The 16,517-nt window shown below is 37.5% G+C and overlaps 2 protein-coding genes across 2 annotated transcripts; one reads left to right on the top strand and one right to left on the bottom strand.

Annotated features, from left to right (window-relative positions):
• Positions 1-4,821: 4,821 nt before the first annotated feature.
• Positions 4,822-6,141, bottom strand: LOC140781829 (zinc finger CCCH domain-containing protein 23-like). Its single transcript, XM_073128078.1, has one exon. The coding sequence runs from the start codon at positions 5,998-6,000 to the stop codon at positions 5,200-5,202; it is 801 nt and encodes a 266-aa protein (XP_072984179.1). The 5' UTR covers positions 6,001-6,141; the 3' UTR covers positions 4,822-5,199.
• A 7,659-nt stretch (positions 6,142-13,800) lies between these two features.
• LOC140781828 (probable inositol oxygenase) lies at positions 13,801-16,073 on the top strand. The gene is made up of 11 exons (XM_073128076.1): positions 13,801-13,953; positions 14,040-14,148; positions 14,225-14,306; positions 14,391-14,595; positions 14,679-14,738; positions 14,833-14,885; positions 14,987-15,109; positions 15,193-15,262; positions 15,342-15,420; positions 15,521-15,602; positions 15,691-16,073. The coding sequence occupies exons 1-11, from the start codon at positions 13,923-13,925 to the stop codon at positions 15,715-15,717; spliced, it is 921 nt and encodes a 306-aa protein (XP_072984177.1). The 5' UTR covers positions 13,801-13,922; the 3' UTR covers positions 15,718-16,073.
• Positions 16,074-16,517: the final 444 nt, after the last annotated feature.

Raw genomic sequence — 16,517 nt, 5'->3', positions numbered from 1 at the left:
CGGACATTAAAAAATGCAGCATATGGAATAACTTGGAGGGTTGATTTGCAAACTTTCCATGTGCTGGGCTGGGCTACGGTCCGACTCTCAATAAACAAATGTGAAAGCTGTGGTTGGGTATTTATTGATAAAAAAGAAAAAAAAAAGAAAAATATAATATTAACTCTCATAATTTAAAAGAAAAAAGATAAAAATATTCTTAACTAAGATAAGGACATTTTCATTTTTTTATATCTAAATTATTCTAATCTTAATGGTTATTTGACTTCAAGGGATGTCCTACAAAAAATATATATAAAAAGTTATACATACAAAAATAAGTGTTTTGAGAGGTATACGTACGGAGTAGAAATGCAAATAAGCGATATTTTCGGAGTATACATGCAAAAAAAAATGATAAAAAGGCTTCTAAACTCATCCATTATTAGATCATCCATATTATATATCCTTATGTCTTTGTCTAGAGAATATTAATCACTCTCAACAGTATCCATTAAAGCTCATCTAAACTTTCAAGATGGATAATAGATTACGCGTGATTGATGCATCGGTGCCATGAACTAACGAGTACAATTTGACATATCCCTTTACTTTTTGTTTGAATCTAATGTACCAAATCAATGGGTTTTAACATCTTGATTGATTCCACCTCCTCAAGCTTTGTTGGCACATGGAAGCTTATATGAAGTTGTAAAAGGATGATCTCGCGAGTAAGAACCTTTTTGGGATGGTGTATCACAGGTGCGCTTCTAGTTAGATCAGAATTTCACCACTTGATCCAATCCATTAATGATAAATATTCTTCACTTCAATTGCCCTTTTGCCTGAGCCACTTGGTTTTTAAGTAAACTAGCGCTAAAACTTGAAGAAAACCTTGCAATGTTTAAGGGCCAGCTCTCGATGCTAGCTCCCTCCCTCCTTTGGTGTTACTTAGCATTCTTAGTTCTATGTGGATATGGAAGGTAAGAAAAATAATTGTTTTCTAGGGCAGGGTGGCTTCGTCGTGTGCTGTGATGGACGAATCGAATTCGCTTGTGAGATCGTGAGCCCACTTGATGATCATGATAGGTTACTTCAATCTATTCATGGTTACCTACTGGCAAGTAGAGAAGCTTTGGATTCCGTAGGGCCAAACTTGTTAGATCAAATAACATCAGTTGACGTGAGCTAGGTTTGCTCGGTTTAGTTGTATGAACGGGGGCTGAAAGTTTAACATCTGCCATCAAATATACGAGTCAATCAATGCTCCAACGCAATAAACGGGGGCTGAGAGAGTCCCTCGTTTCCAATATAAGCCCCAAAATACATATCTGAAAATATAAGCAAAATGACTATGTATGAATTATAAGTCATCAAACTTAAGTTTACAAGAATAAAATAAATAAATAAAATTATAAACTATTCTTCGCTAGATCTTCCACAAGCTCGGAGATATCTATTGATCTGAAAATATTTTCATTAGAAAATGATGAGCATAAATCCCAACAAGTTTCTACTTCTACAAGCTAAAAGTAAAGCAAATAAGGATACAACAATATCATAAATATTAATATGCTCTCATGATTACAATTAATACATTAATATCACATACTCATCATAATCACATCTAATAAGCATGTACATTAATAATCAATAATATGACATTCATTAATCTAAACTATCGTATCTTAACTCCGAGCTCACATCGAGCTCTACTCATGGGCCATGTCAACAATATAATATATATATATATCATGTTAGACTATCAAGTTGTTAATATATAAGGTTTAGATTGACATAGATAAATAAATGAAAAGATTAAAGTAAATTAAACAAAAAAAAAATATATATATATATATATATATCTATTTGGGCCAGCCTAAAGCCTAAAGCATTGGGCTAGCTGTAACTTCTCAAAGAGCACAAATCAACTCACCAAACTTGGGCCTAAAGCCCTCGACCCACTAAGAAAGCCATTTAGGTTGGGCCACAACCCAACCCATAACAACATAGGCTGGGCCAAATCCCAACTCACAACCACACAATGGGTTAGGCTGCACCCAGCCAAACCTAACATGGGTCGGGCTAACAATAGCCCAACCCCACCACCAACTTAATTAGGTTAGGTTGTAGCCCAACCCACCAAGAGGAAGGAGGTGGCTGCCGGTGCGCACCACCACAGGCAGCCAAGGCGCACCGACAGCCAAGGCCAGCATGATGATCGACACCCAAAGTGGGAACGGCACCCGAAGTGCTACCTGGCCAAAGACTAAGCAAAAAGCCATCTCGGCTAGGAGAGCTCCACAATAGGGAGGAATAAGGGGTCACCGACGATCACTGCCTCCAACAAACCCAAAAGACTACACTAAATCCACCCATGTGACGCACACAATCCACACAAGGCGGCGCACAGCTAGCCGAGGCAGCCAACGACGATCAAACCACACACCATGGCCGATGGCCAGGGGAATGAGTCGCCCGACAAACATGAGGGCACCAAAAGACGACTTAAGGGAGGAGACGATAATGGTATTAGCCTAAAATTATCCTCGATAGTTGACAGAAAGATGACGCTTAGTGTGACCTCTCCCGGAGGTAAGGAGAGTTCGCAAAGGGCCACCATCAAGAGAGCTTCACGAGGAAAAGCTCCTAGATCGGCACGATGTCAACTCAAGGTTGCCGACAAGCACCCACACTCAATATTTTTTTTTTAAACAGGATGTTACAAACAAATTAATAGAAGGTTAGTCTATTTTTGTGGATTATTGCTAAGATGCCCTCTATACTGAACCCCTTGGGATGTTTGAAATTTGGTAGTAACTTATAAACAGTAAACTCCTGAACTTAAAGATAATTAAGAAGGATAAGAACAACGCCATATCTACTCGCTAAGTTGATTAAGTAACAACTAAGGTTAAGATTAAGGTTAAGGTTAAGGTTAAGGTTAAGGTTAACACACTTCCGAGGCTTCTATTGTCTCCTGTATTTATATTTTGAGCACGATCGAAATCATCAAATACGCGTGATATACGTTGTCACCTATCCGACAACCGCCGTCAGGTCGACCCAGACAGTAATTAACTGTCATTTTAGTCAAGTAGGATTCGATTATTACTCTTCTCCACCGTTGGTGCCAAAGTGGGGGATGTCACGCAACCACCACACCGACATGACACCCTTGGATTATATTGAACACCTGGCACTTCTAATCATCAACTGCTGCCTAATTTCCAAATAACCTTTATCCCTCTAGTTTTGCATCTTATCGAGGGTTTATCAATGCATATTAATATCTTAATAAAATATCTTAGAATATATCTATACTATCAACTTTTATCACGAGAAAAAAAAATGAAGAAATTTATCATAAACACCTTAATTTTATTTTTATTATGATTCCGATGCGGTGGATCCTCGATAATGGCTTCTTATTCCCACCGACACCAGAATAAAAGATATCCTCACGTGATATCCACATCCCCACTATCATAGAACGGATAACACCGACACGACACTACGCGACGAACAACTCTATCCACACGAATAAGATTAACCTAATCCCAAGTCTCATCACCTCGGAAGGAAAGACGGACCCTAAAAAAGCCGATAAACCTCCCGGGTCCTACGCTTTAAACCACGTGAAGAGATGCGACCGGATAATTAAGTCCCCAACTCCGGATAACTCGTTCGGATAAGAAGGGAAAAAAGAGAGAAAAACAAGAAGAAGGGAAAGAGATGGAGGATAAGTTAAGAGGCGAATAATGAGTGGGGAAGAGAGTACGGTGTTGTGTAATAATGAGTGGCATTATTCCATCTCACACGATTAAAGGAGATGAGAACTGAGAAGAGGAGAAGAGGAGAAGAGGGGAAAGCAACAAAGAGATGCTGTCTCTCTGAACCGGACATGCTTAGATATTTTGCAAAGAAGGACCAACTTGACTTTCTTTAACATTAGAGTTCTTGTACTCGTTCTCAAAAGTGCCACGAAATGCGAGAGAGTGGAAAAAGCAATTAATGAACAAGTACTGTCTCTCTAGAGTCTTCACTCTTTGCTCAGATATTTTGCAAAAAGTTTAGAAAAAAAAGAAGATATTTTGCAAAGAAGAAACCGACCTCCCTGTTAAAATATTTAATTTTTTTTATATGTATTCTTTTGAGAGACATTTCGTGAGTTAAATTTAACGGATCAAAGTTAAAATCAGATTTAAATTCAATAAAAAATTTTATTTTCATATAATTCAAAAGTCTACAATTCTTACCCTCTTCATAGTACTAAATAAAAAAAATTATTCATAAATATTTTATATCTAAGCTTTAAGAAAAAATATATTTTAATTAATTTATTAATTTTAAACATATTCGGTTAGAAATATTCATTAAATACCACAATGACATTTTCTAAGAGTGATTTTAGTGCCAAATATTTTTTAAATAAATATAATAATTATTATGATATTTCGAAAGTTTGTAAAAACTTTCTAAACTTTTATTTTTTATATATCGTCCTTTTCTACTTGTAAACTTTTTTTATACGTAATAACCTTCTAAAATAACTCTAATAAAATATCGATATGAACAAAACACCGTTGTGAACAAAAAAAATTCTTGTAAAACAAATAATAATTCAGAGGGTTCAAAAAACGTTTAGAAATCTTTTAACTCGACGCAACACCACCATGATGTACCTTAAGATTTGAAATTATAAGTAATTTTAGAAATCTTTTAACTCGAGGCATTGTCCAAACCAACACCTCCATGATGTACCTTAAGATTTGAAATTAACTAATCCACTTCTTTCTCGAGGCATTATCCAAAGCAACACCACCATGATGTACCTTATAATTTGAAATTAACTAATCCACTTCTTCAAATTAACTAAAAGAAAAGGCAAAAGTATATTACAATATTTACACAAATAAAGCATGGCATCTAATTACAAAAGTTGGACATACTAAACAATGAACACAAGCAACGATCATGAAACAAGAGATAAGAAGTTAAAGATGAAACAACAGATAAGAAGTTAAGCTACACGATAATTTGCTAAGAAATCAATCGAAATTAACAACTCTGCAGCCATTGATGCCAACTCCTCTTCAGGATCCAATCCAACTCTCCGAACCCAAAACAAATCCATCCCTTTCACTTTCCCACCACCACCTTCGCATATATCTACAAAAATATCTTTTAATATTCACAAACAACTTGCATGCATAACCATCAGTTCACCAGCTCAAAAATCCAGTCCACATCTGGCTCCGACTTCTCCATCTTACTCTCCCTACTCATTCTCTCGAACATCTTCGCCCTCAATCCCCTCCCCGACTCCACCCTCTCCTCCCCTTCCGCCTCCGTCGGCGTCGGCGTCGAAGGTGAGCTACCAAACCCAGCGCCAAACCCAACCCCCCAAGTACTCGACGCCGGCTTCACCTTGGCGAGCTGCAACCGCCTGAAGGACAGAAGCACCTCCTCCCAAGTCGGCGACACAGGCGGCGACTCGCACGGCGGCGAAGTCGGCGGCGACATCAGCGTCGAAGTCGGGGAGGAAGAAAGCAAGTACCTCATCGGCGATCCATCGTACGAGTCCACCTGCTTCTGAGGTACGACCCTCAGCTGTTCCTTCGTGTGGGCGAAAAAGCAAACACGCCGCGTGCACGCCGTCCCGTCCTTGCAGGGTTGCGTACGGTAGCGGGACGGGTGGAGCCAGCACTCGAATACGCCGTGGGCGAACTCGCACAAGTCCCCCCGATTGCAGCTCCCCTTCCGGTACTCCGGGCACGCTATTCCGGAATACCGGTACTTACGAGGGTCCCTTCGACGCGCCTTCTCCCCGGGGTGCGCATAGGGGCACTCCGTCCAGTCGTGGCTGCGCCCGCGTGCGCACCGGCGCACTTTAAACTCGTACATGCGGAAGTCGTCGAGCTCCGTCTCGTCGCACGCCGTCAGATCGTCGTATAGAGACACCGGCGGGATCTCCACCGTTGGGTTGAGGCGGCTTCGTTCTCCTAGCATGGATATCATTTCCGATAGTAATTTTATACTGGGTTATGGAATGGCTCTGGAAGTTTGGGACAGGGGTATTTAAAGGGAGAAGGGAAAAGTTAACTGCGGTTAAGATAACCGGGGTTAAAGGAGATATCTGGGATAGGGACGTGACGCCGTTAGATTAGTGAGGCGGTGGAAAGGGAGGCGGAATAGGGGAATGAGGATGAGGCGGTGGGACACGTGGCCACTGGAGACTGCGTTATAAGGACACGATAGAATGGGTTGCAATATCTTATTCCATATTTATTTAAATAATAAAAGAAAGATAGAAGGGTATAATAGGAATAACATTGCGTATTAAGTAGTATCACGGCTGGGTTAACCTGGGTCGAGTTTGTTTGTCATAAACATGATAAAAAAAAAGGATTAGTAAACTAATTATCTTTTAAATTAACATGAATATGATAATAAGTTATTTAAATTAAACTACTAAATATATCGGTCAGATTTTTAGTTATAGGTGTAAAATGCCAATAAATAAAAAGGATATAATAGGTTATATGAAACATCACTATTTTTTAATATCCTGAGCTCATTCTCCTGTGTAGATAAAAAAGCTGAAAAAATTAAGGTACTCCATTAAAGAAGGTAAAAATATTTTAATAAACTAAAATTACTTTATTTTTCTCCAAAATATAAGGATAAAATATTATATAATAATTCACACAATTTGCATGTGGTAAAACTTATGAATGGAAAAAGTAATAAAAAACCTAACTGAAGAAATATTTAAAATATTTTTTAATAATTTAAAATATTTTAAGAGATCTAAATATAATTAACCTTAGTTTTTTTTGTTTTTTTAGCCCATGAAATGATAATGGATCTGTCACAGATAAGATAGTTATTAAATTTATCCCTAGATTTGGCATGTTCATACATTTATTATTATTAATCTATTAAATATATTATGCTCTTTGACATGGTTGTATTCGAGTTGTATTCAAGTATTCATGTCATATTTTGACAATATATTTTCATGCACTACGGTTATACCAATGATTATTGGTGATATTATACAGATTAAGTTGGTATAAGTTAAAAAAAATCAATCAGGCGAGTGGTAGATATGCTAGATGTCATGGGGTTACAAAAGGACCAATGGTCCAATTTGGACCGAAGCAAGCTAGCAGAAATGGACAAATTATTTTAGTGGGGGTAAACAGCAAGCTATATATATATATATATCACATTAGAGCCCATTGAAATTGAAACAGTCTACAGTTCAGTGGTCTCATTAATTGAATTAAATATAAGTTCTCTGCACGCAGATTTAGCTTGACCATTGCATTACTTGGTGCTAAAAGGAATATCTACTAAAATGGCTCCTTGATTGCCATTGAGAACATGGATGTTGGATAATAATAATATTAAGGTCTTGTTCATCATTAAGTAGTATTCTTTTCTTCATCACTATGATTGATACTCTTTGGCTATAAGGATAGAATGATAGATATGTCAAAAGTGAAAAATAGTAGAAACAAATGATTTGTGAGTGTATTTTTAGATCTTTCATTGTATTATCAACCTTTTCTAAAAGAGTTGCACATCCCATATCTCATATATCACTGTATAGTGTCAGCTCGACTCTGCTAGGGTTGGAGTTTCTCTTTCTTCCCTCTATCGAGGGTCTTCCTCATCGGCAGCAATTGCCGACGTGCTCCTCCCTCTCCCCTCCTCGAGTTAGTTGGGAGGAGAGGGGGGGCTTTTCCCTGTAAGGTAATTCTCTCCTCTCCTTCACTTTTCTTCCTCCTCCTCCCTCTTCCACTATCTTTTTTTCTTTCTCCTCATTCCTCAATCCTCTTTCCTTCTCCTTTTCTTTTCCTTCATTTTCTTCTCATTTTTTCCTCCCCTCTCCCTTTTGCTTGACCAAGGTCATCGTGGTCGAGGCCACCGCAACCATGGCCATCTAGGACGTGGTCTTCTTTCTCCCTCCCTCCCCTCAACCTCTTCCCCTCTCTTTCCCTTCTTTTCTTTTCCCTTTATCTTCATTCGTACCCACCTCCCTAGGGGTGTAAACGAGCGGAGCTTGAGCGAACTAGGCCCAGCTCGGCTCGGCTCGATATGCATTTTATCTTGACTCGATCTCAGCTCGACTCGAGCCAATCTCGATAAGGCTCGAACTTGACTCGCCAGCTCGATGGTGAAGATGGGGTATCGATGGAGTCTATAGAGGGTCGCCATCGGTGCCTCGGTGGTGAAGATGAAGATGGTCATCATCGATGCTCAGTGGTGAGTGGTGAGCTGGTGACCGATGAAGATGGTGTTTCGGTGGAGACTAGAGACTGGAGCGGCAGTGAAGATAGAGATGTCAGTGACTGGTGGTAAGTGGTGAGTTGGTGACTGACGGTGAGGCGATGAAGATGAGGTTTTGGTGGAGAGTAGAGACTAGAGAGGGTCGGGTTAGGAAAGGTCTGGAGAACCACCTATGGGGATTGGGAATAGGCAATGTTGTAATGGGTTTTGGACTTTGGGGAGAAGCTAGGGTTTGTTATTTATTTATATAGATCATATCAACCATTGATCTCTAGCCGAGCCTAATAGCCAAGCCTAATAGCCGAACCTGAGCGAGCTAGTGCTGGCTAGGCTCGGCTCGGCTCGGCTCAATAATTCTTTCGAGCCTAAAATCTTAGCTTAGCTCAGCTCATTTAGAACTCGAGCTGAGCTTGAGTTGAGCATACAAACCAACGATCTTTTTGATAGCCCTACACCTCCCCTTCATGTCGTCCCTTGCCGGTGACTCTCATCCGTCGACTTCACCTCCTCCTAAAAGTTGGCTCCGCCACCTTATCTTAGTTTGCCATTGTTTGTTGCCGCTCGCCTTTCTCTTTCAGCTCTAATGAGAGTGGCATCCATGACTTTTTGTGGCCGCTGAGTCACGTAGTTTCTTAGGTGGTGTTTTGTTTTAGGGTTTTTTTTTTGCATGGTGTAACTACACCTCTTCGAGATTCACCGATGATCAAAAGTAAGTTTAAACTATTTATTATATTATGTTTGAATATGTTGGATGCTCATTCAGATCTTATATGTCCTTAGAGCTTGATGCTTTTCTTTTATAGTGTTAGTAGATAAGTTCTTCAAAATATCTCTGATTTTATTTGTATACCAAGCTTGTCAAACATGATAGCTTGTAAAATATGATTAATTCAGTGAAGTTATCTGCCTGGCTATTCCTTGGCAAAAACTTTGAAAGAGAAGTTGGACTAAACGGTGTCAGTCACAATTAAAACATCGGTGTGATTGGAACACTGAAATACTGTCATTGATTGTATTATCAACTTTATTTGTTTGACATCTTGTATTCGAGGATTTAAACTCACAAAAACAAACGAGAGGAAAAAGGTAAAAATATTAATATATAGATTAATTTTTTAGCTTTTTATTTTGAAATACAAATGCTAGGATATAGAAGAGTTAAATTCATTAATTAATGCCCCAAGGTTAAATAGAAACAAAAGGGAACTAAAATCTAGGCATGCATTAATGGTATCCGAACTATGATAGGAGATAAGCTTTGGTGCCATGTGACAAGTGCATGCTTTAACTCGTGCCTCATAATAGAAACCAACCACGTCGCTGCACATTAGCTTACCGCCAAAGGGTTAGGCATGGGAGAGAACTCAGAGAAGAGAAGAGAAATAAGAGAAAGAGAGAGAAGAGAAAGAGAGAGAAGAGAAAGAGAAAGAGAAAGAGAAAGAGAAGAGAAGCATTTGGCTCGACGTACGAGAAAGTTAGAAGAGAAGGAAAAGAACGAAACAAATCGAACTATTAGTAGAACAGTAGCATATGCCGACTGACGTAGTTGGTAGCTCCGATCCACGTGGCAATTCTAGCATGAGGTTCTGTGCCACCTCGTCAGCTCCTCCGCACACGTGGCCGCTATAGAGCTTGATAGATGACGACGTGGCCTTGAGTTGATCAGCTGCAGCCCCCGGGTGCAGGAATCTTCTGAGAGATCGAATTCTGTGTAATACGTACGTGGATTAGGAAGCAAGTAAAGAACATTGAAACATTACAAACACAAAGGATCAAATAAATGCGAGAGAGAAGACAAGCTTGATGAGCACGTCTCCGTAATCTTTTTGACTTAGTGAGGCGAGAATATTATTCATTATACTATATAATAGGGGAATCATAACACATCGACGACGACGAAGACGACGTAGAAAAGCAAAAATATCTTATGAAAGATTTGCTATGTGGAAGGATATGAAAAATTAAAAGAGTGACGGGATGGTCTACAATTATACTCCATGACCCATTCAAATAATTAACGTTATAACAGCATACATACTGTTTCCTCATTTTTCTCTTATTTATGGGCTCAAAATATGTTGAGAAGCTAAAAAGAGGTGACCTTCCTCTCCACTTTGTGGACCTTAAATAATATATAAGCTAGCATTTGGTCGGTACATAAGATATTTATTCATAAATTAAGTTTTTCTTATATATATATATATATATATATATATATATATATATTGTAACACTTTTTTCTAAGAAAAAGACATACTACGATAATACTAGCATTATGACAATGTAGTAATATTCTAATATTTATATTTATGCTTTTATTATTGGCATCTATATGTGTATCACAACGATTGAATATATATTTATACATTATATGCACTTAAGTATACTGATTATGTCATATATGTTGTTAGACATTGCACCACATGCACTTTTTATCGAGTAGTTAGATTATGTCTCAGTAATATCTTTATACTCACTTGGCATGAATTATGATGCATATACAGTATATATATACCTCAAGTAAATTGTATGCCAAATTTGAGCAGACGTGAGTCGGTGGTCAAACACAATTTTGGAAATGATATTTTGTGAGATAAGATTTATAGCTTTAGTGGTATTCGATTATGTAGGGTTATGACGTATTTTTGAGCTAGAAGCCTATGATTCTCGCATGGGGTACAGTAATAAGTGTGAGAATTAATGGGCTCACAATTAAGGGTCCTCAGTCTGATGGTCATTGATAACCAGCATGCATAGTATCATCAGGCATGTACGGGCAACATTATTGTAAGTGTCTATCTCTCCACGTTATTTAATGCTACGAGAGATTATACGATGTTATTATCTATTTATGATATTGAGGCTCTCGGAGAGTGTAAGCATAACCTATATTGTTGTTTTATAAATTACATTATTTTTAATTTGTAGAGATGTATACCCGATAGGCATTATTCTCACCATCTTTGTATAAAATATGTTTTTTTTTATGATATTGAGGTCACATAGGAGCAGATGATTACTAGTTAGATTTTTGTTTAGTTTTTTTTTTTTTATTGGATTAGTTATGTTGCCTCTACCAGAGTATTTATCTACGCTTAGTTGTATGGATGTTACGACATATATTTATATTTTTAGTAAATTTTAGTTTTTTATATAAAAATATCAATGAATGAGTCATATGAGAACTATGTACATTTACATAAGCTAAAGGTGTAATAGTTTGCATCCTATCACATCACAGATGACAGAATGTGACGAAGTTATATCTATAGAGATGAGGGATGTAATTATCAATTTACCCCTCACTATTCAGAATAATGAATATGTACTTACAAACGTATAATATCTTACTATAAACTAATATATATTATTATAAAATACGCATAAAAAGAATATACTATAGAAAAATAATATTTCCTCTTATCAAAATAACCTTTTTATCTTCTGGTACGGATGGATCGGGCCTTGGGCTGGGCTGATGAGTCGGGTTGTGGGCTTCGAGTCTTGAGCCCGACTATGTCGAGAAGCCGGCGAATTTTGATTCGAGTTGGGATCAGGCTGGAGTAGTGGTTGAATTAGGCGAGCTGCTACCCAAGTCCAAAACATTTGGGTCACAGCTAGCTACTGACCACTTAACTACTCTCAGACAGAGGGACAAATGGACAGCAATAGATTCTTCATTTTGGACATTTGAGTTCATTCCAAGCACACATGTGTTCCAGGTTTTAGTGCTGGTGATTTACTGTTTCTGGGGCCACTTAACCACTCTTAGACAGGGACAATGATGTATGTATCTAACACTTTGTAACAAAGCATGCGTATAAAATATAAATCTTAGGAAACTTTGCATTTAACACCCTGTATTTGCAGTATACATTCTTTATGCTCCCTATTTGCAACTCAAAACTTATGTTTTATTAAATATGTGTAGGAAACATCATAACTTATTTTTGCACTAAGTTTGGGCAAATGGCATAAAAATAGAACATTCCCTTAACTAAATTCTTTTTTTCTGAAAAGGTCTAAAATACCCTTCGCTGTTCTTCTCTCTTCCCCTACCTTTTATAATGAGATTACTTCATTCCTCCTGCAGCATAAGCTAGCTCCATTAAACCTAACCTTGTAAAAGATATTTTTCTCAGATGGGATTCCTCTTATCTACGGTTGTCATTGCAACAAATATCAAGAAGGAAGACAATAAACCCTAAGATGGAAGGATCAATCACTTACCTTCACTTCTTTGGAAAATGCCGACGAGTTAGAGATCTACCGCACCCACCCAAAGATCTAACCTTGGGCTAATTGAGAATAGCATAGATTTTGTATTCTAACCGAATTTGTCGTTTGGGTTTAATATTTCAAGTGGAATATAAATCAGATTAGATTATGTTGAGCTAGGTTGAATACAAATTAAGTATAAATACAGAGTATTTATGTAATCTTTTTAGTATAGTTAGCTTAACTTAAGAATTTAGTTAAATTTAGTTAACAGATCAAACAACGAGTTATTTTTTACACATATGTGATATAATGTACGACTTAATTTACAAATAGTAAAAATAGAGGGAGTTAAATGCAAGTTTCCCTAAATGATATAATATTCGATCTCCTCCCTAATTAGCTGATCTCACTTCATAAAAATCTTCAACAGACATCTCAAAGACCTTTAGCAACCAACGGATAGCAATACGCCACGTTAGCGCGTGACATAGATTATAAATACAGAGAGGAGCATGAGAAATTTTTAAAAGAAAACAATCTATCCTTCTATTTTATTTTTCATCCAACGCACGCGTATTTGTTATTTATCCCTTGCATTTTATTTTTATTGTCACATAAAACACCTGACTTTTACCAAAATATAATATTATAATTTATGATTAATTACATATTAGAACAAAAATAAATAAATAATCAACATAAGCTCTTGTGCCGAGATAGACAAACAGAATGGGCATACTTTGTTTTGGCTTGCCAAGTTGCCGTTCGTCTGTTCACATGACGTTGTTCTTGTTCTGTGGTACCAAAAGTTTATATGTGGCAGAAAACTATACACAGACGACATATCTAATCTACCCTTCGTATCTCGTAATAATTCAATTTATCTTCGTAGCAAACCAACACAGAAGTGTAACAAGATTAACTTATCCTTACCATAACTTTTTTTATCCGACTTGACTTTTGGCCCCAATCCATATAATAAAATCCGAACCTAAAACGTATTCGGATACGGATTTATTCTATGGATCCGTATCCTCTCGTCTCTGCGCGGTTCAAGAAACCGCCGCCTCTGTTTTCGGACTCTTATTCTGACTGGAGTCCATGTCATCAGGGCCCCATCCCCCTAAAGTTATGTAAACCAACACCGTTGTCGTTGATGGCTTTCCCACGCAAGGCTGAGTCATAAACCCCCTTAATTTATGCCCCATCGGATAATATCTCCAACTCTTCCTATTCTGACTTATTCACCTAATCCTATTCAGTTAGTTATTATGCCGCTGTCAATCCTAATTTTAGTCTCTTTCTACCTTCCTCCCGGTCTATAAATACCCTCTTCTCTTCTATCCTTGGATGTAAGCATTATTGTTGTTTGATTGTTATTCTTATTCTTCTCTCCAAGATTTTATTTGTGATAGTTGAAGATGACCATCGTCATTGAGGAGCCTCGAATTGGTATGCTTGCTTTCTAATCTGCTAATGTTCCTTCTCGATTACATTGATGGTTTCCAAAAGTTTTGATGGGATGGGATTGGTTGCAGTGGTGATCGAGGAGAGTAAGAATATCCACGCTGACCAAAAGGGACTGGGATTGGTGCTTGATGCTGGCTTTATCATGCCAGATTCTAATGCGTTTGGCCACACTTTTAGGTGCATATTTGTACACGTCGTCATTGTGCTTTAGCCTTTAAGATGGCGCACACTAATTCATGTATAATGTTTGCAGAGACTACGATGCTGAATCTGAGAGGAAGAAGACTGTGGAAGAGTTCTATCGGATTAATCACATTAACCAATCCTTTGATTTTGTAAGTATGAAGTGGTGGCATTTGTTGGCTATATTTTAGTTTTGTTGGCTTTGGACCTTAATGGAGTGAGAGATTGATGTGTAGGTGAAGAGAATGAGGGAGGAGTATGGCAAGTTGAATAGAGTAGAGATGAGCATTTGGGAATCCATTGAATTGCTCAATGAATTCGTTGATGAAAGCGATCCTGATCTCGACGAGCCGCAGATCGAGCACTTGTTGCAAACTGCTGAGGCAATTAGGAAGGATTACCCTGATGAGGATTGGCTACACTTGACTGGCCTTATCCATGGTAAATATGCTTGCCTATTTTGCAGCAAATTGCATCTAATGGGATTGATAACTGATGAAATGATTCTCCTTTTGGGATTTTAGATCTTGGAAAGGTTCTCCTCCATGAGAGCTTTGGGCAGCTTCCTCAGTGGGCTGTTGTGGGTAAGAGTTCATTTTTGCTTCCAAATCTCCCAGAAAACAAAAGATGGAGTCAGAAATTGTATCTGAAATAACTGAACTGTTGCTTTTATTCCAGGTGACACATTCCCTGTTGGTTGTGCATATGATGAAAGTAATGTTCATTACAAGGTACTCATACTCGTACATAAACTAATCATAACCTCTTCTTTTAAAAAAAAAAATCTTTCAGTGGTCTAAATCAATTACATTATGTTGTGAAATTTTTGCAGTACTTTAAAGAGAATCCTGACTACAACAATCCTAAATACAACACCAAGTTTGGAATATATTCTGAAGGATGTGGACTTAACAACGTTTTCATGTCGTGGGGACACGACGACTATATGTATTTGGTATGCTTGACATAGCTTAGAATTTCTCTGAGTTCATCCATTTCTTTGTAATGGATATGAACTTATTTGTTTGTTAACCTCAGGTGGCTAAGGAGAACAAAACTACATTGCCTTCCGCCGCCCTATTTATCATCCGCTACCATTCATTTTATCGTAAGAGAACAAGCTTGTACAAATGCTTTAGTTTTTCTCTCTATCAGTACTCAAATCATGCATGATGTTACTCTTTCAGCTCTGCACAATCATGGGGCTTATGAATACTTAATGAACGATGAGGACAAGGAGAATCTTAAATGGCTACATGTATTCAAGTAAGAAATATATTTGATCTTTTTATTTTTATGGATAATTATAACTCTAATCACAATGAGAGGAATGTTAATAATACCTTGTTTCTTTTACACTGTGCAGCAAATACGACCTCTATAGCAAGAGCAAAGTTAGAATTGATGTGGAAAAGGTGAAACCTTATTACCTCTCCCTCATTGAAAAGGTCAGCCTTCCATCTAAATTTATTCAGACTTAATCTGGACGTATTTTGATTGGTTTCCTCTAACAAAGATGAATTCTTCTACTTGCAGTATTTCCCTGCCAAGCTGAGATGGTGAAAAACTTCGGATACCGATTCATTTCATGGTCATCTTCGAGAAATTAATCTGAGAAGTTCCATGTAGTATTACACTATTACATTGTTTATTCATGTTAGCAATCTATAATGTACCTCTCCATATATGTCATCCTATCTTCCTCAATTATGTAATATGTCTAAGGCAATTGCAGAGCTGATTGGCTCATAAAATTGAGATTATGAAGAAGTCTCCTGGACTCCTTGCAGTTTGGTCCTGTTAAATTAATGAGACAATTTCATCAAATCTTGAGCTAATAAACTATGAAGCTCTATTGTAAGTCAACTCGTCTCATCATATTGGCTTATTAATAATAATAAAAGGTGCAAAATTGGAGATATTTGATTTATTTATGGTTATATCATATATTATTGTGATGTTTCACCTAAACTGAAAACGATTTGATGGATGTCTCCAGTTCAACAAAAAATCATGACTCAATACATATGTTTCACCAAAATCTTGCATATTTTTTAAGTCAGCGTTTTTCAGATTCAAACTCAAAATTCTAACAATATGATCTTCTATAACTATCTTAGCACATTTCTATCCGACCTAAATCTTGCATATAATATTCACCTAAATCTTTTATAGGCAGAATGAATAAATCTCTTTATCCCGCAGAATAACATCTGTTACTTACCATCTCCAATCAAACTCCATACTTGATTAAGCCTACGAGTTTCCATATTGAGCCTAAATCACTTTTGCAAAAAGGAGGTTGGTAGATCGACGAGAAAGTTAGAGCTCACTCCCTTTTTGGTATGGATTGGAATATTCCC

This window comes from Typha latifolia, chromosome 2 (assembly GCF_019914945.1).
Source record: "Typha latifolia isolate L0001 chromosome 2, TyphaL0001v2, whole genome shotgun sequence".
Lineage (NCBI taxonomy): Eukaryota > Viridiplantae > Streptophyta > Magnoliopsida > Poales > Typhaceae > Typha > Typha latifolia.
Note: the sequence above shows the minus strand (reverse complement) of the source record. Positions and strands in the feature narration are given on the sequence as shown.

Coding starts and splice junctions, on each gene's coding strand:
- LOC140781828 (XM_073128076.1), top strand. CDS start 13,923: ATGACCATCGTCATTGAGGAGCCTCGAATTG. Junction 14,739..14,832: donor TCCTCAGTGGGCTGTTGTGG/GTAAGAGTTCAT, acceptor CTTTTATTCCAG/GTGACACATTCCCTGTTGGT. Junction 15,603..15,690: donor ACCTCTCCCTCATTGAAAAG/GTCAGCCTTCCA, acceptor TTCTACTTGCAG/TATTTCCCTGCCAAGCTGAG.
- LOC140781829 (XM_073128078.1), bottom strand. CDS start 6,000: ATGATATCCATGCTAGGAGAACGAAGCCGCCTCAACCCAACGGTGGAG.